This window comes from Tauraco erythrolophus, chromosome 5 (genome assembly GCF_009769465.1).
Source record: "Tauraco erythrolophus isolate bTauEry1 chromosome 5, bTauEry1.pri, whole genome shotgun sequence".
Lineage (NCBI taxonomy): Eukaryota > Metazoa > Chordata > Aves > Musophagiformes > Musophagidae > Tauraco > Tauraco erythrolophus.
In genome coordinates this window covers 85,421,389-85,448,409 of record NC_141469.1, presented here as the reverse complement: position 1 = coordinate 85,448,409, position 27,021 = coordinate 85,421,389, and the positions used below count along the sequence as shown (strand labels likewise).

Here is a 27,021-nt window from a genome sequence, read left to right as displayed (position 1 = left end):
GGGCTGGCACCTGTGGTGTGCCACAGGGGTGTCGGAGTGGTGCCCATCTCAGATGGGGACCCCCAGACCCCATTGCCGGGATGGCACAGCCGGTGAACGGGCAGGAATTGCTCCCTGAGCACCGTGCAGCCACGTTAGCTCCCGTCAGCTGGGCACCAGCCTGCGCTCTGCATCTTCCCAGTAAAAATCTCCATCACCAGCCTTGCCCAGGGTGGGTGTCCTGGACCCCCGCGGGGTTCTTGCCCACTGCCCGCTCCCCTCTTTCTCTCCGGGGATCCCACGGAGCCCTCCGAGCATCACTCGTCTCATCCCGGTTTTCCCACTTCCCCCAGCGCTGGAGCAGCGGCCGTGCCGGGGGCCGGTCCCGCACGGGGACCCCCCAAAGGCGGGGGCGAAGTGGGTTGGGGGCTCCCGCTCCCCGCTGGGGGAAGCTCGGAGATGCGCGTCCCACCCGCCCCGGCTGCGGGGAGCGGGCTGGGGCTGGGGCACCCAGGGGCGGGAAGCGGGGCCCGGGGGGGTGCAGGGAGGACCGGGAGGATCCGTGTGTCCCCCTCCCCTTCCCTGGGTAGCCCCGGAGCCCTGGCACTCACCGGCCGTGCTGGCTCCCCGGGAGCCGTGGCACAATGAAACCCGGGAGGAGGCGGGCACCCGCCTGTCCTTTGCCCCCGGTGCCACGACCGGAGCTGGATGCACAAAGGGACACGGCGGGGGGGCGACGGGCACAGAAACCCCCCGGGGCTGCTCGGGACGCACCGTGGGTTTGGGGGGGGACCCTGGCCGGGAACGGCTGCCCCTGCCCCGGGCAGGGGTAGGGGGCCCCGAGCTGCCGAAAACCCCTCGGGGGTTTCTGTGCACTGGTCTCGTTACCGGGGGGGTAACGGGGAGCGCTGGCCTCAGCCCCCCCGCCGGAGCCCCGGCACCCCGCACCCCTCCCGCTGCTACCGGCCGCGCCGCTCCTCAAACCGGGGCGCTGCGGGTCCTCCGAGCAAACCAGGGGGGTCCCTCGCTACACCCTGGGGGCCCAGGACTCCCCCCGTGCAGGGGGTGGTGGTGGAGGGGGGGGCTTTGCCTCCCGCCCCCCAGCGCTGGCCTGTGCCGGCGGCTCCCAGCCCATCGTTCCGCAACCCCCGGGGGGTCTCATCCAGCTTGGGGGGGTGGGTCCGCTTCTGCGTGGGCACCCCCATCCCCAAGAGATGCTTTGGCACTTCAGAAGCCTGATGGCGGGGGGGGTGGGGGGCGGGTCCAGCCTCACTTAACCCCTTTACCAGCCCCCACAGGCTGCTGCAGATCCCATATTTTTTGGTGGGGGCTGAGCCCCTCTGGGGACTTTGCCCGGACTCTGCCGCTGGCAGCAGCGGTGCCCAGTGCTGCCAGGCTCCGTGCCAGGAGAGGCTGGGGCGTGCTTTACAGCCAAGTCACCTTTCATCCCTCGAGCGAAGGCCACCAGGATCCAAAGCGGGGGCACACGGAGCCCTTGGAGCCCCCCAGAGCAGGTGTCTTCACCCCAGGGGACTGGCTGGCCACCGTCCCCCACCCAGCGACCCCCGCTGGCACAGCGGGTCTGGGGTAAACGTGGCAGGAGTTGTCACCATGGGCGTACGGTGATGCCCCGTGGATCCAGTTTGGTGCCATCCCCCAGCCCTGTGCTGGACCCTTCCCATGGGGATTCTGCAGTGCCGGGGACCCCCATCATCCTGCTGGGGTGGCCACCCCAAAACCCTGTGCCAGTGCGGTAAGAACTACCCAGCCCAGGGCTGTGGACAGTCCTTTATTTCCCCACCCCATGCAAGGGCAGTGCCCAACCTGCGGGCACCACATAGCAGCCGAGGGGAACACAGCTGTGAGGGACACGGCCAGGGGTCTCCCTGGGGCAGAAGCATGGCACCTCCACCTCCTGGCGGGGTGGGGATGGCTGCCCTGGCCCCTCGTGCCCCACAGACCCCCCACTGCACGTGGCTCGAGGGTCCCTAACCCCCGTGCCACCCCCGTGCTGGCGTTCAGCACACTCCCTGAGAAGCACCACTGGCACAGCTCCACGGCAAGGCACACGCCGGGGCAAGGGGACACCAAGCACCCAACGGCACCGCCATGTCCAGCGGGCACGGTCACGAGCAGCAGCCCATGGCACAGCCAGTGTGGTGGGGCTCCAGCACGGGCTCCCCCCACACCCCTTGGCCCCACGCACGGCTCATGCCGTGCCGTGCTGGTGCCGGGCACGATGCCCGCTCTCCCCAGGGCTGTAGCAGGGCTCATGGCACGTCAGCCAGGTCGTAGCGGTAGGTGGTGATGATGCAGTTGGCCAGACGGCCGTAGACGGTGGGCAGGACGTAGCGGCGGTGCCGGCGGAAGCCCAGGTGCTCGTAGAGGGCACGAGCCTCGTGCTGCAGCATCAGCGTGTTGAGCACCACGGCCCGGCAGCCACGCTGCCGCGCGAAGGCCAGCGCGGTGCGGCCCAGCGCCGTGGCGATGCCGCGGCCCCGGTAATCCTTCCGCACCGCCATCCTCTTCAACGCCAGTTCGTCGTCAGCACTGGCCGGCTGCACGCCCACTGTGCCCACCACGCAGACACAGACACCTGTGCAGACTGGCATGCACAGACACGCGGTCACGCGCACACGGCTGTGCCCGCGGCCCCGTGCATGGGCACAGGCAACATGCCAATTTGCACACGCTTGCACACACGTGCACACACACGTACCCACATACACAGCCCACACGGCGTTCCCACAGGTGTGTCTTTATTTCTGGTTGCGAGAAAACGATTAAAGGCCCTGGCAGCCTGGCTGGGCACCACCGCTGTTCCTGGCTGCTGATGCCATGCAGGTGCCGCGGCAGTGCCTATGTGCCGGTGTGCCACACCGGTGCCTCAAATGTCAGGGCCAGGGTCAGGGATGCCACGGCGGTGCCTCACATGTGCCAGGGTCAGGGTGCCAAGGCAATGCCTAGTGCAGCGGGGCTGTGGGGCGGCTGGGCAGGTCACAGTGGTAATGCAAAAACTGGACGGAGAGGAGGCTGGTGAGCAGCGAGGGGCTGTAGGTGCCCACCTTCCTGAAGCCCTGGCCCTCGTAGAGCTGCTGAGCCGCCACCTGCACGACAGTGGTGGAGAGGACCACCGCCTCGTACCCCCGTGCCCGGGCAAAGCGCAGCACCTCCCTGCAGAGCGCTTTAGAGAGGCCCCGGCCCCGGTAGTCCTTGCTGACCGACATTCGCTTCAGCTCCAGGGCCACCCCCCTCTCGGCCGGATTGTCTGGCTGTACCACGGCAACTGTGCCCACCACAGCCCCCCCGGCCTCTGCCACCCAGAAGCAGGAGTCGGGTGCCCCCATGTAGCTGGCAGAGATGTCGTAGAGGTCAGTGCTCAGTGCGTCCTGCACGTAGGACATGGTGAAGGTGCGGGCCAGGAGCCAGGTGGCCGCCAGGGCCAGTGCCACGGACCCCAGCCCCAGCACCCAGTAGCCGGCAGCTGCCCACACCGCTGCGAAGAGGACCAGCAGCCCCAGCTGTGCCCGTGCCGAGCGCAGGACGTGGTGGTAGACGGCCGGCGTGTGCTCCAAGATGCCGCGGGCAAAGAGGGTCCGCACGGTCTCGTAGTCCTGCTCCCGGTACTGCCGGATGCGGTAGGACGCCATGGGCTGGCACCTGTGGTGTGCCACAGGGGTGTCAGAGTGGTGCCCATCTCAGATGGGGACCCCCAGACCCCATTGCCGGGATGGCACAGCCGGTGAACGGGCAGGAATTGCTCCCTGAGCACCGTGCAGCCACGTTAGCTCCCGTCAGCTGGGCACCAGCCTGCGCTCTGCATCTTCCCAGTAAAAATCTCCATCACCAGCCTTGCCCGGGGTGGGTGTCCTGGACCCCCGCGGGATTCTTGCCCACTGCCCGCTCCCCTCTTTCTCTACGGGGATCCCACGGAGCCCTCCGAGCATCACTCGTCTCATCCCGGTTTTCCCACTTCCCCCAGCGCTGGAGCAGCGGCCGTGCCGGGGGCCGGTCCCGCACGGGCACCCCCCAAAGGCGGGGGCGAAGTGGGCTGCGGGCTCCCGCTCCCCGCTGGGGGAAGCTCGGAGATGCGCGTCCCACCCGCCCCGGCTGCGGGGAGCGGGCTGGGGCTGGGGCACCCAGGGGCGGGGAGCGGGGCCCGGGGGGGTGCAGGGAGGACCGGGAGGATCCGTGTGTCCCCCTCCCCTTCCCTGGGTAGCCCCGGAGCCCTGGCACTCACCGGCCGTGCTGGCTCCCCGGGAGCCGTGGCACAATGAAACCCGGGAGGAGGCGGGCACCCGCCTGTCCTTTGCCCCCGGTGCCACGACCGGAGCTGGATGCACAAAGGGACACGGCGGGGGGGCGACGGGCACAGAAACCCCCCGGGGCTGCTCGGGACGCACCGTGGGTTTGGGGGGGGACCCTGGCCGGGAACGGCTGCCCCTGACCCGGGCAGGGGTAGGGGGCCCCGAGCTGCCGAAAACCCCTCGGGGGTTTCTGTGCACTGGTCTCGTTACCGGGGGGGTAACGGGGAGCGCTGGCCTCAGCCCCCCCGCCGGAGCCCCGGCACCCCGCACCCCTCCCGCTGCTACCGGCCGCGCCGCTCCTCAAACCGGGGCGCTGCGGGTCCTCCGAGCAAACCAGGGGGGTCCCTCGCTACACCCTGGGGGCCCAGGACTCCCCCCGTGCAGGGGGTGGTGGTGGAGGGGGGGGCTTTGCCTCCCGCCCCCCAGCGCTGGCCTGTGCCGGCGGCTCCCAGCCCATCGTTCCGCAACCCCCGGGGGGTCTCACCCAGCTTGGGGGGGTGGGTCCGCTTCTGCGTGGGCACCCCCATCCCCAAGAGATGCTTTGGCACTTCAGAAGCCTGATGGCGGGGGGGTGGGGGGCGGGTCCAGCCTCACTTAACCCCTTTACCAGCCCCCACAGGCTGCTGCAGATCCCATATTTTTTGGTGGGGGCTGAGCCCCTCTGGGGACTTTGCCCGCACTCTGCCGCTGGCAGCAGCGGTGCCCAGTGCTGCCAGGCTCTGTGCCAGGAGAGTCTGGGGCGTGCTTTACAGCCAAGTCACCTTTCATCCCTCGAGCGAAGGCCACCAGGATCCAAAGCGGGGGCACACGGAGCCCTTGGAGCCCCCCAGAGCAGGTGTCTTCACCCCAGGGGACTGGCTGGCCACCGTCCTCCACCCAGCGACCCCCGCTGGCACAGCGGGTCTGGGGTAAACGTGGCAGGAGTTGTCACCATGGGCGTACGGTGATGCCCCGTGGATCCAGTTTGGTGCCATCCCCCAGCCCTGTGCTGGACCCTTCCCATGGGGATTCTGCAGTGCCGGGGACCCCCATCATCCTGCTGGGGTGGCCACCCCAAAACCCTGTGCCAGTGCGGTAAGAACTACCCAGCCCAGGGCTGTGGACAGTCCTTTATTTCCTCACCCCATGCAAGGGCAGTGCCCAACCTGCGGGCACCACATAGCAGCCGAGGGGAACACAGCTGTGAGGGACACGGCCAGGGGTCTCCCTGGGGCAGAAGCATGGCACCTCCACCTCCTGGCGGGGTGGGGATGGCTGCCCTGGCCCCTCGTGCCCCACAGACCCCCCACTGCACGTGGCTCGAGGGTCCCTAACCCCCGTGCCACCCCCGTGCTGGCGTTCAGCACACTCCCTGAGAAGCACCACTGGCACAGCTCCACGGCAAGGCACACGCCGGGGCAGGGGGGACACCAAGCACCCAACGGCACCGCCATGTCCAGCGGGCACGGTCATGAGCAGCAGCCCATGGCACAGCCAGTGTGGTGGGGCTCCAGCACGGGCTCCCCCCACACCCCATGGCCCCACGCACGGCTCATGCCGTGCCGTGCTGGTGCCGGGCACGATGCCCGCTCTCCCCAGGGCTGTAGCAGGGCTCATGGCGCGGCGGCCAGGTCGTAGCGGTAGGTGGTGATGGTGCAGTTGGCCAGACGGCCGTAGACGGTGGGCAGGACGTAGCGGCGGTGCCGGCGGAAGCCCAGGCGCTCGTAGAGGGCACGAGCCTCGTGCTGCAGCATCAGCGTGTTGAGCACCACGGCCCGGCAGCCACGCTGCCGCGCGAAGGCCAGCGCGGTGCGGCCCAGCGCCGTGGCGATGCCGCGGCCCCGGTAATCCTTCCGCACCGCCATCCTCTTCAACGCCAGTTCACCTTCGGCGCCGGCTGGCCGCACGCCCACCGTGCCCACCACCTGCTCGTCCGCCTCCGCCACCCAGAACCGCGCGCCGGCGCTCTCGGCGTAGGCGGCCCCGATGTCCCGCAGGTCGTCCCCGAGGCAGCGGTCGATGTAGGCGCTCCAGGCGCAGCCCAGGAGGTGCCGTGCCAGGGCCAGCAGCAGGGTGAGCGCCAGGACGGGCAGCAGCAGGGAGCGGGCACTGGCCAGCAGCAGGCAGAAGGTGCAGCCCAGCACCAGCAGCACCCACGGCTGCCGCAGCACGTGCAGGCACAGCGCCGGTGCGTACTCGCTCATGCCGGTGGCGAAGACCTCGCGCGCCGCCTCGTAGTCTTCGTCGCGGTAGGGCCGGATCCGGTACTCCGCCATGGCGCGTGCTGGGGTGGCAACGGGGGGCTCAGCCCCGGTGGGTGCCCCCTTACTCCGGGGTGGGCCCAGGGGGGTGGCACAGCGCCGGTGGGTGCCCACTGCCAGCGGAGCCGTGCCGGTGCGGGTCGGGGAGCGGCTGCCCCCAGCCCCACTGACCCCCCCCCCCCCCATCCCACAGACCCCCCCCCCTGCGCCCCACGGGCCTGCCCTGCCCCCGTCCATCTCCCAAGGGACCCTTCCCCGCCACCCCCACGAGTGATCCCACCCCCCCCCAGCGGACCCACCCCCGTCGCACCCCGCGGGGACCCTCCCAGCACCCCCCGCCCTTAGACCCCTCATGGCACCGGTACCCCCCGCCCCCCTCCCCCTCCATGGCCCCAGCACCCCTCGGGCCCCCCCCCCCCCCCCCCCGGTGCCCCCGCGCCCCGCCCCGCTCACCGCGCCGCCGCCCTCACCCACGCCGCCGCCAGCGCCCGCCCGACGTTGACAAGGCTCGCGACCAATTGGGCGCCGCGCCTCCCGGGGGCACGCCCCCTCCCGCCGCCGCGAGCCAATAAGCGCCCCGGGAGGGCCGGCGGGGGCGGAGCCGCGGCGGGGACGGGGTGACGCCGGCGGGCGTCACGTGGGTTGGACCTCGGGAGAGGGGCAAGGGGGGCGGGGCCAGGTCGTGGGGGCGGAGCCTCCGCCTGCGGACGGGCTATTGGCCGCCAGGGCGGGGGGCGGGGCCTCCCGCGGGGAATGGGCGGGGCCTCCCGCGGGGGCGGGGCTTGCTGGAGCCCCCGGGCCGGGCGGCGGCGCGATCGGGCGCCGGTCCCATCGTTGCCCCCCGCCGCCCCCGGGCCGGGGCCCCGCGACAGAGGCGCGGCGGCAGGCGCAGGGGCGGCACAGCCAACTTTACTGGGAGGCGCCCCGCACAGCGGCGGCGCCGGGAGCACCCGCTCCGGGTCCGGCCCCCCCGCGGCTCCCCGCGCCTTCCCGGCCCCGCCGCCGGTCCCCGCGCCGAGCCCGCGGCGGGGCGCTTCTCCCGGTCACGGTGCGCGGCGCTGGGCGCGCAGGCGGCGCAGGCGCTGGCGCCGCAGCCGCAGCAGCAGGTCGGGGGGCAGGCGGGTGCCCCCGGGCAGCCGCCCCCGCAGCCGCTGCCGCCGCGCCCGGGCCAGGCGGAAGCTGCAGGGGGTGGGCACGTTCTCGAAGGAGACGCGGCACGGCTGCGTGGCCGCCTCGTAGCCCTCGGCCCGCGCCGTCACCTCGTACTCGCCCGGGTTCAGCAGCCGCCAGTAGTCCCCGTCGAAGGCTGCAACAGCGGGCGGGGGTCAGGTGCCCGTGAGCAGCGGCGCTGCCACGCGCCCCCTGCCCCTTGTCCTCATGCCCGTTCCCGTTCCTGTCCCCATCCCATCCCATTCCCATCCCCAGTCCCATTCCTGTCCCCATTGCCATCCCCGATCCCATTTCTGTCCCCATCCTGTCCCATTCCCATCCCCAATCCTATTGTCATCCCCATCCCCATTCCACCCCCATTCCATCCCCATCACTGATCCCATTCCTGTCCCCATCCCATCCCCAATCCTATTCCTGTCCCCATTCCCATTCCATCCGCATCCCTGATCCCATTGCTGTCCTCATCCCGTCCCATTCCCATCCCAAATCCTATTCCTGTCCCCATTCCCATTCCATCCGCATCCCTGATCCCATTGCTGTCCTCATCCCGTCCCATTCCCATCCCCAATCCTATTCCTGTCCCCGTCCCATTCCATTGCAATCCTTGATCCCATTCCTCTCCCCGTCCCATCCCCATTCCCAGCTGAATCCTATTTCCATCCTCATCCCCACGTCCCATCCCATTCCCACCCCTGTCCCACCATACCCGTCCGGACGTCGTGGTTGATGCCATCCACAGAGATGATGGCGTTGGCGATTCCCTGCTCTGTGTCACTGTCCCGAACCACCCCCTTAATCCCACGGTGCACCTGGAGGGGGAGCATGGGGGGACATGGAGCCTCAGGAGTGTTTGGGGACCCCCGAGCCATGTCCTGCTGCCATCGCGTGGCCCCTGCTCCCTCGGTGCCCACCCTCAGTGCCCACGTCCCCCGCGGCACCTTGCAGCGCGTCCCCCCTCCACGACCACGGAGCCACCCGGAGGGGGTCCCCGTCCCCCACCTGCTCCATGTAGAGCAGCAGGGACTCCCGGTTGTTCTCCCACTCGGCCGGCAGCTCGGAGGCGTGCGGGAACTTGTCGCAGGAGAGCTCCACCGTGATCTCGAAGCAGTTGGTGTGCAGGTAGCTGAAGTCGTTCATGCCTGCGCAGGACGCAGTTCGGTGCGGCAGGCGGGTCCCCAGCCATCCCAACCCCCCCCAGCCACCCCGGCCCCCCACTCACTGCCGGGCACCGTGTGCCAGTTTGCCCCGTTGATGATGTTGCCGACGCGGGCGAAGTCATCGTAGTGGCAGAGGCGCCGCTCTTCGCTGGCCATGGCCAGGTTGGAGGTGGCGTAGACGGTGGCCAGCCAGCGGAAGACCCCGTCGTCGGCGGTGGGGGTCAGCTCCTGCGCCTTCCAGTAGGTGCGGGTCATGTCGAAGGGGTAGGTGACCACCAGCTCCCCCCCGTGCAGGTTGGCGCTCAGCACGAAGGGGTACCGCTGCATCCAGTCGATCACCGCCCGCGTCTCAGGGGCCACCTGCGGGCACCCCGCGTCAGAGGGGGATGTGGCGGGGTCCGATGGTGAACCCCCGCACCAGGAGGGAGGAGGGAAAAGGCTCCCGTCACCCCCTCCTCGGGGCACACAGCTGAGACCCTGCAGGTCCGTCTGTGGCGCAGACCCCCCTCGGGTGGGCATCAGCCAGGCGCGCTGCGGCAGGAGGAGGGGTGGGTTTCGAGGTGCCCGCGGGGCCGGGCTCACCGTGGCGTTGGCGAAGGTGTAGTACTCGGGGATGGGGATGTAGTGGTTGGGGAACTCGTGGGGCACCAGGTCGTTGTCCTCAGCGTCCCACAGCGCCGTGTTGAGGTCGGCGAAGTTGTGGTTGAGGTCGATGCCCTCATAGGTCCAGCGGCCCATGGCCCAGCCCGACAGCTCCGAGCCCTGCCAGGGGACCCTGGTCACCGGGGACCAGCACCGGGATGGCCCCGCGGCGGGTTGGCACTCAGCAACCCGGGGCCGGGTGGCCCGACCCTACCAGCTTGTAGGCAGTCTCGTAGCCATCGGGGTTCATGGAGGGCAGGAGGTGGATGCGGGTCTCGGTGACCAGCTGCACCACGCGGGGGTTGCCCAGCCGAAACTCCCGGCACAGGTATTCCATCAGGTTGAGCAGCAGCTCCCGGCCCAGCACCTCGTTGCCGTGCATCCCCGCCACGTAGCGGAACTCCGGCTCGCCTGCCGGGCACAGCGCGCGCTGGCAGCAGGGACCCCGGCCGCCCTGGTCCCCTATGCCCCATGCCAGCCTGGGAATCCCTGGTGACTCTGTCCCCATCCATGTCCCTGGCCACCCCAGCAGCCACCCCCCCCTCCCTGCTCTGGAGCTGCAGGGCACCTACCCACTTCGTGCTGCCCGGGGTTGTCCGAGATCTCCATGACGTACATCTTGAGCCCCAGGTAGCTCTTCCCGATGCTGTAGACACGGGTGATGTCGGGGCACTCGTCGTTCACCCGCTTCATCAGCTGAGGAGGGCACGGCGCTCTGGGTCAGGGTCCGGGGGCACCCCGAGGGTCTGGAGACCCCCTGCCCCACACCCAGGGTTGCGGAGACCCCCCGCCCCACGGCACGGCTGCGGGGCAGGCACCTTTCTCATCTCCTTGTAGTTGTGATGGCGGAAATCCAGCTTGTCGGTGGGGGGGGGCTCGCTGTGCCAGGCGTAGATGTTGTTGGGGTCTGCGAGGAGCCGGGTGGGCACAAAGGGGACAAGGGGGAGGACACGGTCAGAGATCCCGGGATGCGGGAACAGCCCAGATCAATCCCAGGGACGATCTCAGCAGAATGTGCCCGTCCCAGGTGCTCACGAGTCAGGGCAGGGGACGGTGTGCAGCGGGCACCCACCTGGCAGCGGGCAGCCCAGGACCTCTGCCCGTAGGCAGATGGTGCCGTTCTGGAACCAGGTCTGGGGGTTGATGCGCAGGTAACGTGCCACCACCGGCGAGGGCAGCAGGTTGAGCACCGGCGTCTCGGGGTCCTTGTTCCCGGGGAAGACCTGGGGGGACCATGGACGCAGCCCCTGTGGGTCCCTGTGCCAGCAGGGGGGCACCCAGCCAGGGGTTGTGGGGTCAGGGGGTGCTGCAGAGGCGCCCGCCGGGGCCCAAAGGGTTACGGGTGCCGCGGCCGCGTCTGGCCCCGGCCTCCCCTGGCCCCTCTCCAGCCCCTAATGAGGAGCAGACACTGGCTGCGGGGGGGTGCGGGGGCCCTGCCCGGCACTGCCGAGGAACCGGAGCCCCAACAGTGCCGCGGGGCCTGGGGTGCCCGCGCTGCTCTGCCCCCCAAACCCACCACCTCAGCACCTAGAGGGGAAGGGGCCCAGGAATGAGCACAGGGACCCCCAAACCTGCCCCCAGCACAGCCCTGGCACAGGGACCCCCAAACCCACCCCGGCACAGCCCTGGCACAGGGACCCCCAAACCCACCCCAGCACAGTGACTCCCAAATCTGCCCCCCAGCACAGCCCTGGCACAGGGACCCCCAAACCTTCCCCAGCACAGCCCTGGCACAGGGACTCCCAAACCTGCCCCAGCACAGCTCTGGTACAGGGATCCCCAAACCCACCTCGGCACAGCCCTGGCACAGGGACCCCAGACTCGTCCCAGCAGAGCGCTGTCACAGAGACCCCCAAACCCACCACAGCACAGTCCTGGCAGAGGGACCCCCATACCTGCCCTGGCACAGCCCTGGCACAAGGACCCTCAAACCCACCCTTGGCACAGCGCTGGCACAGGGACCCTGAGCGCTGGTGCCTGGGCTGGCCGTGGGAGCAGTGTGGCCGTCCCTGGCACCCCTGCCCCATCTCAGTCCTCCTCGCATACACGCGTGCACGCCCCGGGGAGCTCGCACGCCCGCTCCGCCCTCGCACACACGTGTGACCCTGCGTGCGCAGCACTCGCACCCGAGCACCGGGCTGCCGTGTTCGCCTTCGGGCGCAGCCAGCCGTGCCACGCACTGCCGCCACCTGCGCGTGCCCCACACGTGTGCACCGGGGGGGCCTGGCAGGCGGCCGGGGTGGCAGCCAGGACAAGCAGCTTTTGTGCCCGGTGCCCGGGCGGAAGCGCCACAGGATGCTCACGGGTGGGGAGGCCAAAGGCAACAGAGCCGGGTCCCAGCCCAGTGCCAGCCAGCATGGTTAACTCCCCTGGCACAGTTAATCCCCCCAACATGGTTAATCCCCTGTGCCCTTGCTCTGCTGGGAGAGCCAGGCGGGCTGGGGGTGCCAGGGAGTCCCCACTCCCACTGTCCCTGCCTGGGGCTGCTCCCCTCGGGCACCTACCGCCTCGTCGGTGCCGTTGCGGCACGGATGCCACGTGTGCGTGTCGTTGCTGACCTGGACTTTGTAGGACGTCACCCAGTCGTACCTGCGCCCGGGGAGAGGGTCAGCAGGGTCCCGGCCCCCCCTGCCCAGCCCCCCGGGGCCGGCCCTGCCCGGTGCCTTACGTCCAGATGGAGTTGAGCCCCTGGGTGATGATGCCAGTGAAGTTGGTGAGGCGGCGGGCATCCACCTCCAGCCACTGCTCCGTGTCCTCCTGCCCCGCACACCAGCCGCCGTCGTAGAAGTCGCCGTCGTAGAGCCCCGACTTTGGGGGGGGGGGGGTCACGTCATGGACGGGAGGGGGATGCTGGGCCCCGTATGGGGCACATCCCCACCGCCCCCGCACCACCGGCCCTGCTGTGCCCCTGTGGCACCGGCACGGCACTGGCACCGTGCTCTGAGCTGCACGGGCATCACTTGGTGCGGGCACCTGGGTTTAATGGGACACCTCAAGGGGCCATGGTGGAGCCCCCCCCCCTCCGCCCCGTCCAACACACCGGTGGATCCGGTGCCGCGGGCAGGCCTGGCTCCACCGGCCGTGGCGAGGCTGGAGGGGTCGGTGCTGGAGAGCCCCCACTACATGTGTGCCACACACACACCATGCCCACAGCACGCACATGCCACGCACACGCCGCACGTCCTACCTGGATGTTGAGGCGCCCGCGGTGGGCACCCAGGCCGTAGCGCTTGTGGCTGGAGGCTCGGAGCTGGGAGTCCAGCACCCGCAGGGACTCCAGCCCCAGCGGGGGGCACGCTGCGGGCAGAGCAGGGGGAGCCCAGCTCGCTCACAGACCCCCATGCACGGCTGCCCCCACGCGGGGGTCCCTCCCTCCCTGCGCCCCTCTCCGTGTGCCCAGGGGCGATGCCTGGCAAGTCCTGTGCCATGCCATGCCATGCTGTGCCACGCCGCAGGACACATGCCAGCCTGGTGAGGTGTGGTGGCCTTGCCTGTGCCAACTCCCTGCCCACTGCCCACTGCCCACTGCCCACCACACCCGAACGCATGGCGAGACCCCAGGCTCCAGCCCCCGGTGTGGGAACGCAGCCGGATCCCACGGCCACGCCATGCCCATGGCTGGGGCAAACCCCGCTCCATGCCACGCACACCCCGCTCTGCGTCACGCAAATCCCGCTGCCCACCACGCAGAGAGGCAGGGAGGACAGCGGGGGGGTGCCCGCTGCAGGACGGGCGCGTGTCCGCACACACGTGTGCACGCGCGTGTGCAGAGCCGCAGGAAGCGTTTCTGTGCCGTCACGTGTGCGGCGTGTGCGTGTGCGACAGCGCGGGGACCACACGCGTGTGACGGCGCATGCCTGCCTGGCACGGTGGCTGTGCCCCCCCAAGGGCAGGGGAAGGGCACACGCGTGTGTGCAGCCCCCAGGCCCCCCTGCCCCGCGAACGTACGAGGGTCCCGCGGAGCAGCCACGTCCTTGGCCGGAGCCTTCGGCTTCTTCTTCACCACCTTCTTCTTCACGACTTTAACCCGCACCAGCTTCTTCCTGGGCACCGGGGCTGGGACGGGCAAAGGGACCCCCAGATGGGGGGGGGGTGTGGTGTGTGTGCAAGGACCCCCACACACCCCCACACCCCCCACGCACACTGACACCCCCCACACGCCCCCGACATGCACGGGGACACCCTGGGCACCCCCTCACCCTGCACAGGCTGCAGCACAGCCCCGGGGCGTGCACGGCCCCTGGCACACGCGTGTGCGCACGCGCACACACAGAGTGTACACTCATGCACGCGGCTGCACAGCTACACACACGAACCACACGCGTGCATGCTCACACTTGTGCACACACATCCCTCTGCGCACACAGCCGTGCACACACACACTTGTGCATGCACACACACACACTTGTGTGCACACACACACTTGTGCACACACATCCCTCTGCACACACAGCCATGAAAACACACACTTGTGCATGCACACACACACTTATGTGCACACATCCCTCTGCACACACAGCCGTGCACACACACACTTGTGTGTACACACACACTTGTGCACACACATCCCTCTGCACACACAGCCGTGCACACACACACACTTGTGCATTCACACACACTTGTGTGCACACACACACACTTGTGCACACACAGCTGTGCGCACTTACACTTATGCACACACACATTTGTGCACACGCATCCTTGCAGGCATCCCTGCACACACAAAGCTGTGCACACACACAAAGCTGTGTACACACACGTACACACACACATGCACATATCCCTCTGCACACAGCCATGCACACACATAGCCGTGCGTGTGCACACACACACACAGAGTTGTGCAAACACATTGTGCACACAGAGTTGTGCACACACAGAGCCTTGCACGCACACAGTTGTGCACACACACAGTTGTACACACACACTCACAGCCGTGCACACACACGCGTCCGTGCACACGCGTGTGTCACACGCAGCCCCCGCCCCCCCCGCCGCTCCTACCTTTGGCCCCGGGCCCCCCCTCCTTCAGCCGCCCGCGCTCGGGGGTCCCGGGGCTGGAGGGGGCTGCGCTGCCCGGGCCCCCCCCCGCCGCGCCCTTCGTGGGGGCGGCCGCGGTGCCTCTGGGGGGGCTGGTCGTGGTGCCCTTCGGGGGGGCCGCTGCCGTGCCTCGGGGGGGGCTCGGTGCCGTGCCTCTGGGGGGGGCCGCCTCGGTGCCTTTGGGGGGTCCCGCCGTGGTCGGGGGGGGCCTCGGTGCCGTGCTTCTCGGGGGGGCCGCCTCGGTGCCTTTGGGGGGTCCCGTCGCGGTGCCTCCTGGGGCAGCCCCCGCGGCGCCCCCGGGGGTGCCCATCCCCTTGGCGCCGGGGCGGCTGGGCTCGACGGGGGCGGCCGCCAGCCCTCGGGGGCGGGGGAGGCTGCGGGGGGGAGCCGCCCGGGCGGGGGGCGGCGGGGGGGCCAAGAGCAGCAGCATCAGGGCGAGGGGCAGCCCCAGCATGGCCGCGGCGGAGCGGAGCGGAGCGGCCCCCGGCCCTGCCTGCCCGGCGCTGCCTGCCCCGGCCCTGCGAGCCCCGGCCCTCCCCCGCCGCTCTCACCGCCCCTCCCCGCCCCCGCCCCCCGCCCGCTCTCGCCTGGCCGGGACCCCCGGAGGGGGGCGGGGGGGGCACCGGGCGCTCGGGGCCGTGGCGGAGCCGGGCGGTCCCGCACGCTGCCACCCCCGCGGCCCCTCTTCTCTCCCGCTGAGCCCGTCGCTGCCCCCCGACAGGCAAAGTGCCCCTGCCCGCACCCCTGCCCGCACCGCCCCGCCTCGCTCCGCCAGGCCGGGCCGGGCAGGGGTCCCGCCGGGCTGCCCGGGGGTCTGCGGAGGTGTTGGGCAAAACGGTGTCCCCCCCCCCGTGTGACCCGCTGCTCCGGGGGCCCCCTCGGACAGGGCACACCCGCGCACCCTGCGGTCCTGGCACCGCGTGCCCGCCGTGTGCCCGCTGCCCTGGCACAGCCCGGGCTGAGGCGGAGCAGCCGCCCCGCACCCCGGGGCCGATCCTGCCCACAGCCCCCGGGGTGCCGTGCGGGGCGGGGGGCTGCTGGGCGCCGGCAGGATGAGGCCCCGCGGGACGGATCCCGCCGGCTCGCGGCCGCTCACGGCCCCGCTCCCACGGGAAAGCCGCAGTCCCGGGCCGGGACACCGGGCTGCGGCCGGGCACGGGCTGGTCGTGCCCCCCCCGCCCCGGCACTGCCCGTGCCCCCGCTCCCCGGGCTGTTCCCGCAGCCCACGGCGGTCTCGCTGCAGCGCTCCTGCGGCTGGCACCCCCCCCCCCGGCTGGCACCGGCTGCTCGCTGTGCCCTCCCCCCGCCCGCTCCCGCTCCCCCCGGGGTGCCCGCGGCTGCGCCCCGTGCCAGGGGGTGCGCTGGGCGCCCCGCGCCCCCCGGCTCCCCCCGGCCGGGGCACTCCGAGCTCTTTCCGGCCGCTGCCGGGGGGCAGCGGGGAGGGCTGCGGGGGGGTCCCGCCATCCCCGCCCGGCCGCAGCCGCCACGCCGCCGGTCGAGCCCGGGGGCCCGGGAGGCCCCTGCGCGGCGCGGAACCCGCCCGGGCTGCGCCGCCAAGTTCCCGGCGCGGAACCGGCGCCGAGCAGCGGGGACCCGGCCCCGGGACGGCCTGCCCGGTGCTCTGCCCGGGACGGAGACCCGGGGCAGGCAGCGCCCGCAGAGCCCCGGGGCATCCTCGGTGGGACCGGGGGGCACCGGGCACGGGCGCTGCCAAACCGCTGTGCCAGCACCGGGGCAGGCGTGAGCGGGCCCTCCCCTGCCCCTGGCCACCTCTGTGCCCTGCCTGCCCTGCCAGCCCTGCGATGAGGTTTGGGGTGCACGCGGTGCCAGGGCCGCTAGCCGGACTCGTGTCCCCACACTCCCCAGTGAGTCCAGACTGTCCCGGTGGCATCAGGCCTGGCACTGCCCGGGCTGCTGCCACGGGGAAGGAGCGAAGCACCACGAGAACGGAGGCACGGGATGGGGCCGGCTGCCCGGTGGGGTGCCCAGGGTGGGAGGTGGGGGTCTGGGTTGGGGTGCCCAAGGGCTACTGTCCCACCGAGGGGGGAAGGTCTCTGGGTCCTGCGTCTCCCCCCACCCCGAGCGGGATCCTCCAAAAAGCCAGGACACTGCTGCTGGCACTACTGCCAGCCTCCCATGAGCTCATTTTCCACCCCGAAAGGACTTTCCCAGCCTGACTTTTTGTGCTTTTATTGGGATTTTCTAGAGCCTCCAGCCACAGGGCTGGGCCCAGGGGGTGGGAGAGAGCAGGCTGGGCTGGGGCCACCAGCACCCTTCGGTGGCAACTCTGCGTTCACCCGGCTCACACCAGCTGCAGCGGGGCAGGGGAGTGGAGTTGGCAGCTCAGGGTGCTGCTGCCATCTCTGTCCTCACCCCTGTTCCCTCCGCCCGGTCCCTGCGGGACTGTCCCAGATCCCACCGCCACCCATGGCACTCACAGCCAGACTGTGATCCCTGGATCCCCGCGCCCAGGGTCCATGGAGGCGACGCAGGACTCGGGACAGTGCGGGAGGCTGCGTGGCCAGTTCCTCCCCAGGACGGGCCAGCACCCAGCGGGGCTGTGCTTGGCTGAGGGGGCAGTGGACTGGGGTCCCCCAGCCCTGTGATCCCCAGGGATGCTCCTGCGGGATGGGATCCTCTATCCCAGCGGCGCCTAGGGATGCTCCTTCCCCATGCCTGGCTGGGAGCTGGGGATGGCTGGGATCGGGCTGGTGCTGGCGCAGGGCCCAGACGTCTGGCGTGCAGGATGGTGCTTTGTTTCGTGCCTGTCTCTGGGGGCTGGATGGTGGGAAGGGTTTTGCCATGAGCTGAGGCATCTCCCGCATCCTGCCGAGGGCTCTGGAATGGGCCCGGGGAGGAGGGGGGCCGCCCTCGCTGGCCTGACTCAGCCTCCACGGGATGGGACTTTCTAGGTTTGCTGAAGTCCTGGCACCTCTCCGCACCCTCCTGGCCGGGGTGCTGGGCACAGTGCCCGGCTCCGGGGCAGGAGAGGCCAGCTGGGCTGGCCCCGCTCCTGGCTTCCCGGGGCCAAGGCATACAGCTTGGCAGGCTCCGGCGCTCCGATTCAGCCGCGCTCAGCACTTCCAGGGATGTTATGAATTTCCCCATGCAGCTTGGCTCCGAGTCAAGCCGGCCGCGTCCGCACCGCCGGCCGCTGCCAGCTCCCGCAGCGGGAGATGCCTTAAAGGCGCCATGGCCTGTCCCAGCACGGATGCTGCCGGACAGCTGCTGTGGCCCCCCTGGCACCCTACAGCCGGAGTAACCCACCAACTCGGCGTTGGAGGTGATGGCATCACCAGTGCCGGCGCTCCTGGGAAAGTCTGCTGCTCTCCGTGGGTGTGGGGAATCCCCCCGGGATCCCTAGTGCCGAGGTGTCCCAAAACGGGGGTGGCATGGCTCCCTCGGGGTGCAATGGCTGAGCCCCATGTTCCCACGCTGGGTCCCGCAGTGCCCTGCTGCCGGTGATGCCAGTGCCTTGCACCCGCTGCCGGTGCTGTCGCCTGCCTGGCTCGCTGCCCCGTGCTGCCCCGGCGCAGGGACCGCAGGCTGCGGCTGAGGTTGGGGCTACCAGCCAAGGCAAACGCTTTGGCAGCCACCAGGCCGGCCACGGGACTTGTGCCCAAACCGCCCAGCAGTGCCACATCCACCCAGCGGTGCCCAGGCGGGTGGCTGAGTGCTTGGGTGCACGGCTGGGTGAGGGGTCCCAGGGCTGGGTGAGGGGTCCCCTTCCTGCCCCCCTGCCTGCAGCACCAGGCCCTTTGCCCCCTGCCCAAAACAGGCACCGTGCCCAGAGGCGAAAGGGAGGAGCTGGCCCTTTTGGGGGGCCTGTGCTGACCACAGGGACCCAGTTGGGGGGTCTGCTCTGCCACCAGCGTGGTGGGGGGTCCTGTGGAGGCCCCATGGCCAGGCTCAGCTCCCAGGACTTTGTGCTGGATGGAGGGGGAGCATCCCACTGTCCCTCACCCATCGCCTCCCACCCACATCCATCCAGGACCCCAGTCCTGAGACAGCCTGGGGACCCAAGACCACCCCCTGCACCTCCGCGGTGCCAGGGCAGCAGCCAGGGACGGGACCCGGCGCTGACAGTTTCTGCCTGGGCACAGTCTGAGCAGGGCCAGCTCCAGAATCGATCCCTCCAACCCCCGTGGGCTCTGCCCATCCTGTCCTGCTCCCCATGGGCGCCCCCCAAAAGCAGCTGTTGCATGGGGTGGGTGGGGGGCAATGGGGGGAGAGTGAGGGGAGCAGTGGGGTCCTGCCCAGGGACAGGCTGAGGGGCTGGGGGGGTGCCCTGTGCCCAGTCTCTGCCCCTCACAGCCCAGCGATGCAGTGGGATGGGGCACGAAACCCCTGGCACTCCGCTCTGTGCCGGCTCTGCTTGAACCTCTAGAATCCTGTGATGGGGAGGACTCCAAAAGGGAGCCCAGGGGACCAGTGGCAGGAGCAGGGGACACCCATGTGGCCTTGGCCATGTGCACCCTCCGGGCACGCACAGCCACTGGCCCCGGGCACACGCACAGCCTGTTCCGGACATGTGCACCGCTGGACATGCACATCCCAGACGTGCACAGCCGTGGGATGTGCACTGGGGGGACGGGGATGTGCACACCTGTCCTGGACGTGCACAACAGATGGCACCAGACCTCTGGTCTCACGCCAACGCGGGGCTGCGGTGGAACCAGTGTCCCCAACACCCCCAGCCACCACCACTCCTGTGCCACCGTGCCACCGCGGCCTCGGCTCCATCAGCAAAGCGGGAATGATTGCACAGGGAAGGGGTGTCCCTGTGCGCCAGCTGCGTGTCCCCCAATGCCATGTCCCGTGGGTGGGCACCCGTGTCTGCTGGGGGTGTGTGTCCTGTGGGTGCGCATGTCCAGGACCAGCACACGTCTCCAAGGATGAAGAAACCCCAGATGGGCTGATCCTGTGCTGGGTCTGAGCCCCATCTCCACGTCCCCAGCCCACGTCCCTGCCTCCAGGGCTCTGGTGCCCTCCCTGAGGGTGCGGTGGGTGGCCCCGTGGCATCCCCAGGGATTTTGGGTTCTAAAGACACCCAAGGGTGGCCCCGAGCAGGCGGGAGGTGCCACCTACCAGCGATGCCCCTGCCACTCAGGACAAGGAGCCTGGGCCTTTCCCATGGTCCCAGGGGAGCCACCTGCGGCACTGCCCCAGGACGGATGGGGACGGCTTTGGTTCGCTTTGCTTCACTTTGACTCACTTTCGCTCACTTTCGCTCACTTTGGCTCACTTTGGCTCACTTTTAAGCCTTTTGAGGAGTCAGGAGGAATCAGGAGCTCCCTGCTGCAGGTCCCCAGCCGGACACCGGCAGGGTCCCCATTTCCCAGGACACCAGCAGGGTCCCCATGTCCCAGGACACCAGTGCTGTCCCCCCAGCCCTGGTTGCTCTGTGGCCCCTGTGACCTCCCGAGAGCCGGCAGCAGCAGGACATGCCGAGTGCGATGCCAGCGGGGGGGATGCCCCGGTGATGGCCGGTCTGTAAGAGGTGGGGGGGTGGGACACAAGCCTGGGGACCCTCCCAAAGGGGCTGTGACCCCACAGCGCTGGCCCCGCTGCTGCCTGGGGCAGCCCCACCGGGCTGGTGACCAAATCCCATCCCGCAAGCGCACCGGGGCGAGCCGGGAGCGAGCGGGATCCAGTGCCAGTAGCATGCCCGCTGCCCTTCTGCCGGCTGCTCCGCAGGTTCCTCTCCTTTGGCCTCACAGCGGCATTCGGCAGCCTCCTGCTCTGCTCCACCTTCCTCATCCTCTTTGTCCCACTCCTGCCCCTCTTCGTGCAGCAGGACCATGTGCTGCCGGCCCTGCTCATCCTGGGGAGAGCCGCGCTCCCTGCTACCATCATCATCCTCATCCGCCTGCTGCCAGCCCTGGCCACCTTCCTCTCCCCGCTCTTCCCGCCCGTCCTCTTCTTCCTCAGCGTCACGCACCTGCTGGTGCCGCTGCCGTCGAGCCCTGCCCCGGATGCCGCCATCGATACAGCCCCCACGTCTGTGCTGTGTCCGGCACTGCCAGCCTGCCCTATGCCCCCTGCTGCCCCCTGGACCCTCGGTGAGGGCAGAGCCACTGGGCAGGCGCGGGGACCGCGGCTCCCGTGCCAGCACTGGCATCGATGGGGCTCTCGGCTCCGGGACGGACGGATCCTCCGCAGAGGCCACGGCAGGGACCACGTCCCCCAGGGAGGGGTCCCAGGGCGCTGCCCAGTCCCTAACTGGAGCAGCTTGTGGGCTGAGCCGTGTCTCATCCGGTCCTGCTTCCTGCTGCCATCCCCCTCCCCTCCTCTCCTCCGCCGCATCCGGGCTGGATCCGCTGCTGGGGGGGTCACCGGAGCCAGACGTGATTCAATCCCACCCTCGGGTGCTCCCTGCTCCTCTCTGCACCGCTCCGAGGGGGCGAGATGAGGCTGTGCCCGCGAGGGTGCAGGATGGGTGCCCCCCACCCGTGCTGCACTGCGCTTCCCTCCCTGCGCACCCTGTGCACCCCGTGCACCCCGTGCATCTTGTGCACCCTGTGCACCCCATGCACCCCATGCATCTTGTGCACTCCACGCACCTCGTGCAGCTTGTGCAGCCTGTGCACCCCATGTAGCCACTGCACCCAGTGCACCCCGTGCAGCCCATGCACCTCCTGCAGCTTTTGCACCCCGTGCAGCCCACGCACCCTGTGCGCCCCATGCAGCCACTGCACCCCGTGCACCCCGTGCATATTGTGCACCCTGTGCAGCCCATGCAGCCCACGCACCTCGTGCAGCTTGTGCAGCCTGTGCACCCACGCACCCCGTGTACCCCATACAGCCCGTACCCCCCACATTCCAGGGCCCAGGGGTTCCCGGGGGGTCACCTTGCAGCGCGGCCTCCTCCCCACTTTGTTGCTGTGAAGTTCCCAGCACAACGACGCTGCAGCCTGATGACCCTCGATAATTGGGGTAAATTAATTTATCCCGGGTGCAGCTTTTCAGCACGTGGCTCGTTCCCTCGTATGAGAGACGAGCGCGCAGCTCCGCAACCACGCTGCTGGTGGTTAGGGCTGTAATGGAGCTGGTGGGGTTGGGGGGGCTGCTGTGGGCAGTACTGGGGGCCACCTGCCTCCCCCCTTGGTCTGCTCATCCTCTGAAGAGATGCCGTGGGGTGGAGGGGGTGTGCGTGTGCCAGGGGCACCCAGGGATGGGCTGTACTGGGGTGTGGGGCTCAGCCACAGGGATGGGGCACCCTGAGGATGGGTGGGGAGACCTGGGATGCTGGTGGCAAATGCAAGGGCTGGTCCATGGGGCTGGTCCATGGCTGCACCCCGCAGCACCCCCACTGGACCAGCCCGTCCTGGGCACCACACGGCCATCCCGAGGCACTGCCCGCTCCCCGGCCCACGGGCCATGTCACTGGCCGCGGCGCTCGCAGCGGTGGCTCGATTGGAGAAGTTGAACGATTAGAAAAGTTTAACGTTTCAAGGGAGTTCATAAAAGTGTGTGCTCCCCCCACCTGCCCCGCTGCAGCAAATGGAGATAAATGGTTTCCATATGGGCCCCATAACGGCACGAGTGCCACCCGCCTCTCCCCTCTGCCCCAGCCCGCAGCAAATAAATTAAAGCAATTACTGCTGCAGCGCGTCTGGCTGTTAATGAGCCGCGAGGAGCGGCTGAGAGCTCCCGACGCGTCCCGAAAGCTGGAAATGTCACCGTCGCTCTTAAATATGGCGCGGCGGAGGCTGCCAGGTGCTGCGGCCCTCTGGGGCCACGGGCTGGCGGCTGGAAGGGAGCGGGGTGCTCCGGGGAAGGGGAGTGGGAGCGGGGTGCTCCGGGGAGTGGGAGTGGGGCGCTCTGGGGAATGGGAGTGGGGTGCTCTGGGGAGTGGGAGTGGGGTGCTCCAGGGAAGGGAAGTGGGGTGCTCCGGGGTGTGAGAGCTGAGCTGGCTGCGTGGGGTGGGTGCTCCCAGGCCGTGCTGGGCATGTTCCCCTCCCAGCATCACCCCCAGCCCCGGGAGCCCCCAGCCTCCTCGGCCCCTCCATGGGAGCCAACTGGACCCCTCGGCTTCAGGGACCCGGAGCCGTGCGGGTTGGGGTGCAGGGCTGGGGTGCGGGTTGGGACACACGGCCAGGGGTGTGGGCATCAGTGCATGGGCAGGGGTGCGGGCAGGGATTCCCGTTGGGGCGCAAGGTTGGGGTGCAGGCAAAGATACAGATTGGGGTGAAGGGCAGCGATGCAGGGCAGGGGGGCAAGGTTGGGGTGTGGGCTGGGGCATGTGGCCAGGGTGCCGGCATGGGTGCATGGGCAGAGGTGCATGGGCAAGGGTGCAGGGCCGGGGGTGCAGGTTGGGGTGCGGGCACCATCCGCGTGCCGCGACAGCCCTCTTGTGGTCCGGTGCAGCCGGGGCCGCTCCCGGGTCCGGGCTGGGGAGGGGACGGGGACCGAGTGTCCCTTGGTGGGGAGGGGGTGTTCAGCTCCAGCTCCTCCGCGCAGCCGGGGGATTTCGGCGGGCACCGGGCACCACCGGGGTCCCCCAGCTCAGCCGCCCCCTTCCCTTTCCCCGCTTGTGCAAGCGGGATGCGTGCAGGGTGCCAGCGTGAGCACGGTGCTCGTGCAAGAGGGATGTGCACGCGAGGCAGCGATGGGAGCACGATGCTCCTGCATGCAGGATGCACGTGCAGGGCCCTGGGGCAAGCATGTTGCTCGTGCCAATGGGATGCGTGTGCAGGGCACGGGTGCAAGCGCAGCGGTGAGTGGGATGTGCGTGTGGGGCGCTGATGCGAGCACGTTGCTCGTGCAGGTGGGGTGCCAATGTAGGGCACGGGTGCGAGTTGTGCAAAGCAGGGTGCGTGTGCAGGGCAGTGTTGCAAACAAGCAGCAGGCACGTGCAAGGCACTAGTGCAAGGATGTGTGCGTGGGGCACTGCTGCAAACGTGAGTGGGGCACAAATGCAAGCGTGCAAGCGGGGGTATGTGCAGAACATGATTGTGAACGTGACTGAGGCGTGCATGCAGGGCACCAGTGTGAGCGTGTGAGCATGCAGAGCACCAGTGCAGTGTGTGAGGTGTGCAGGGTACTATTGCAAGCACCAGGTGGACAGCTGCAGTGTGCGTGTGAAGGGCACGGTTGCAACATCTGAGCGTGCAAGGCACTGTTGTGAGCATCTGATGCGCCGCTGCTGCGTGTGAGCGTGCAGGGGACTGTTGCCAGCGCAGTGTGCTGCTGCAGCGTGCAAGTGTGCAGGGCACCATTGCAAGTGTGCAGGGCACCATTGCAGCGTGCAAGTGTGCAGGGCACCGTTGCAAGTGTGCAGGGCACCGTTGCAGTGTGCGAGCGTGCAAGGCAGTGTGCAAGTGTGCAGGGCACCATTGCAGCATGCAAGTGTGCAGGGCACCGTTGCAGCGTGCGAGCGTGCAGGGCACCACGCGAGCGTGCAGAGCGGTGTTGTAGGTGTCCTTGTTTCCCGTGGGATGCGGAGCGGGTGGCAGCAGCAGCTGGGGCACGGCGGGGTCCCTGCCCGGACCCCCGGCTCCAGCCGCAGGGCCTGACCCCAGTGTCCCCCCGCTTCCGCAGCCTGGGACAAACCTGGGAAAAGGCCCTGGTGGCACGATGTCTCCGAGGGTTTGTGGACAGCCCCGGTGGTGCCAGGGGCATGCAGACCCCCGTTGGGGCAGGATGCCCCACCCTTGCTGGCAGCAGCAATGGGTTCCAGAGGAGAAGCGGGAGGGATCCCCGGTGCCCTGTGGCGAGGGGCCATGGGGGGCACGTCTACCCCCGGCTCCAGCTCTCGCCCTGCGCCGCGGCTCCCTCGAATGCAGCCTGAAGAGCCATCGAGTGCTCGCTCGCCATGAAGTGCCAATTCCGGCACCAGCTGCGCCGCGGCGCTGGGCCAGGCGCCGGGGGTGGCCGTGCTTGCGGCCCCCAGCGGGTCATGGCCCACGAGGGCAGGGGGGCTCTGGGGCAGACCCCTGGCACAGGGCAGCACCTTGTTGCTGCCAGACTCAGGCTGGTCTCGGCAGCAGCCCGTGTCCCGTGGCAATGCGGCATGTTCCCACGGTGCCAAGGTGGCCCCAAACACGTGTCACTTGCCCGGAGCATGCTATGCTGGGTGCCACTGCGCTCCTGCACCCATCGGCTGCTGGAGGGCCCTGGTGGGCAGCGGCTGCCCACCGCGGGCAGGGGCTGCCGGTTCGCCCTCGGCACGGTGCCCGGTGCCGTGGCGGTGCCATGGCTGCCGAATGCTCTCACTCGGCCGGGGCTGCGCGGGTGCCCGCCGCCGTCGTACGCGCAGGCGGCCTCATTAACCTTTCTTGATTAAGGCAATTATTTCCAGCACATTATCCTCTAATCTAAACTCCGCGGCTGCGCTGCTCCAGGGGGGGTGGGAGCTGGCACTCGCAGCCGAAGGGGCCGCGTGCCACGGGGGACACTGGCAGGGTGGGGTGGAGGGTGTCCCCGGAGTCCCCATGAGGGGTCCCCTCCCTGTCTTGTCCCAGACCTGCGGGCAGAGACCTCTGTGCAAAGCAAGGGGGAGGCAAGGGGGGGCCAGGGAGGGTCCTCGGGGTGACCGCGGCTCACGGGTCCCCCTGATGGGTGCAGCCCCCCTGGGGGCTGGAGGAGACCCCCTGGTGGGGCTGGGTGTCCCAGGGGACTGTGGCACTCACCCTCCTGACTGCAAAGCCGGGTCCTGCACCCTGTCGTGGGGTCCCCTGTCCCTGAGGGAGGGACCCCCCCGGCCCAGGGAGGTGGGGGGAGCTGGGTGGGCTGTGGGTGCACCCCGGGAGCCGCTGCCTGCGCCAGGGGTGATAAACCATCGTGGGTGTTAGGGCGGGTGGTCTTAGCGTCGGTGACACAGGTGGGGGCTGTTGGCACGCTGTTCCTGAGCACCCTGGCTCCCCTGGCACCAAAATGGCAGCGGGGAAACCCCAGCACAGCTGGGGGACCCCCAATCCCTGCCTGGCCCTGGGGCTGCCCCGAGGGGTCCCCTCTCCCAGGGGTCACCACCGGTGGGACCCCCCCCCAGCTGCACCCATGGCTGGGGAGTGGGGTCTGCAGCCATGGGGACACCAGTGGGGACAGAGCGGGGGGGACCAAGTGCATCCAGCTGGGGTGGGGTGGGACCACCGCTGGCATCCCGAGCTGCCTGGGGTGGGGGGCAGGAACCCGGGGGGCACAGGGTGGGTGCTGCCAGAACAGGGCAGCCTGGTGCTGGGGACGGTGGGGGGTGGTGGGCGAAGCACCCCCATCCCCTCTCCCCAGGGCTGTACCTGGGACCCCCAGGCGCTCCTGCTGCTGCAGGGCTGGTGCCACCCTCCCCGGGGGTCTCCCCATACACCGCCCCCCCACCCTGCTCACAGACCCCCGGAGCCGGTGCCCTTCTGCAAGGCCGTTTATTTCCATCTCAGTGAGCCCCCCCCGCTCCGAGGGACCCCAGCCCGCTCCGAGGGACCTGTGCCACCGCCGCAGGGGGACCGGGACCCCAGAGAGGGTGTCCCCAAGGGCAGGCGGGGGGCTGCCCCCATCCCTGGGACACCCAGTCACCCTGGACTGGGGACATCGGGCCAGGACCCTGCCCCGAGCGAGGGGCAGCCGGGGGGGGACACGCTGACGCTGAGCAGGGCACGGCGGTGTCACGAGACACGGGGGCACACGGGCCACCCCCGCGGGGGGGAGGCGGGCGGGGGGGTAGGGTTGGGATTTTTTTCCCCTTTCCTTTTATTTACAAAATTCCTGGCGCCTCCCTCCTGGCTGGGAGGATGGGGAAAACCCCGGCAGGGGGTCCCGGGGCTCTCCTGCCCGCCCCGCTGAGCCCCTGCCCGCTGCTAAAAATAATATTAATAATAATATTAATAATAGTAGTGATGATAATGAGAAAGGAGCTGCGGTTGTGTCCTGGGGCAGCCAGCCCCGGTGGTGGATGGGGCCGGGAGCCGTGCCAGCCCCGCACCAGGGGCTTGGGTCGGTGAGCCGGGGCTGCCCAGATCCCCCCAACCCGGGCAGCACCGAGGCCCCGATCCCGCGTGGGGTCACGGGCAGAGATCCGGCCTCGGCCACCCAGCAGCTGCGGGTGGGCGGCTGCAGATGTGGAGCTGCACATCTGGGGAGGGAGCGCTGGCCACGGCGGTGGGAGAGCCGGGAAGTGTGTGTGTGGGGGAACTGGGTCCCACCGGAGCATCCATCCCTCCCGCCTGCCCCCGGCTTCCGCTGCCGCCACCCCGCACCCCCGTGGGGCTCTCCGCGTCCTTCTGAGGCTAAACCCGGAGCTTTCGGGTCATTCCGGGGGGGGTCCCCCCAGGACGCCCCCTCTGCCCCCAGGAGGGGCTGCCCGCCGAGCCGTGCCAAGCCGTGCCAGTGCTGGCCCGGGCCAGGGTCACCTGCTGCGAGGTGGCTGGGCTGGGGGGGCCGCAGGGCAGCGGGGTGGCAGGTCCCACAGCCCCGTGCGCCCCGACTCCGGCGGGACCCCCAGGAGCAGGTCAGAGGGGCTGGGGCTGCCAGACCACCGCTCCGTGTCCCGGC

The 27,021-nt window shown here is 69.8% G+C and overlaps 3 protein-coding genes and 1 pseudogene across 3 annotated transcripts; all 4 read right to left on the bottom strand.

Annotated features, from left to right (window-relative positions):
* Positions 1-2,249: 2,249 nt before the first annotated feature.
* LOC147528782 (putative N-acetyltransferase camello) lies at positions 2,250-2,591 on the bottom strand. Its single transcript, XM_086612522.1, has one exon. It carries the CDS (start codon positions 2,589-2,591, stop codon positions 2,250-2,252), a length of 342 nt encoding a protein of 113 aa, XP_086468648.1.
* Positions 2,592-2,942: 351 nt separating this feature from the next.
* On the bottom strand, positions 2,943-3,629 carry LOC104382294 (N-acetyltransferase 8). The gene has a single exon (XM_009990210.2). It carries the CDS (start codon positions 3,627-3,629, stop codon positions 2,943-2,945), a length of 687 nt encoding a protein of 228 aa, XP_009988512.2.
* Positions 3,630-5,878: 2,249 nt separating this feature from the next.
* LOC147528781 (putative N-acetyltransferase camello pseudogene) lies at positions 5,879-6,541 on the bottom strand (annotated as a pseudogene).
* A 1,028-nt stretch (positions 6,542-7,569) lies between these two features.
* CPXM1 (carboxypeptidase X, M14 family member 1) lies at positions 7,570-14,989 on the bottom strand. The gene is made up of 14 exons (XM_086611536.1): positions 14,500-14,989; positions 13,444-13,551; positions 12,683-12,792; positions 12,164-12,303; positions 12,000-12,084; positions 10,568-10,718; positions 10,314-10,402; positions 10,068-10,191; positions 9,710-9,906; positions 9,436-9,615; positions 8,916-9,213; positions 8,696-8,835; positions 8,403-8,505; positions 7,570-7,832 (listed from the first exon to the last, which is right to left on the bottom strand). Exons 1-14 carry the CDS (start codon positions 14,987-14,989, stop codon positions 7,570-7,572), a joined length of 2,478 nt encoding a protein of 825 aa, XP_086467662.1.
* Positions 14,990-27,021: the final 12,032 nt, after the last annotated feature.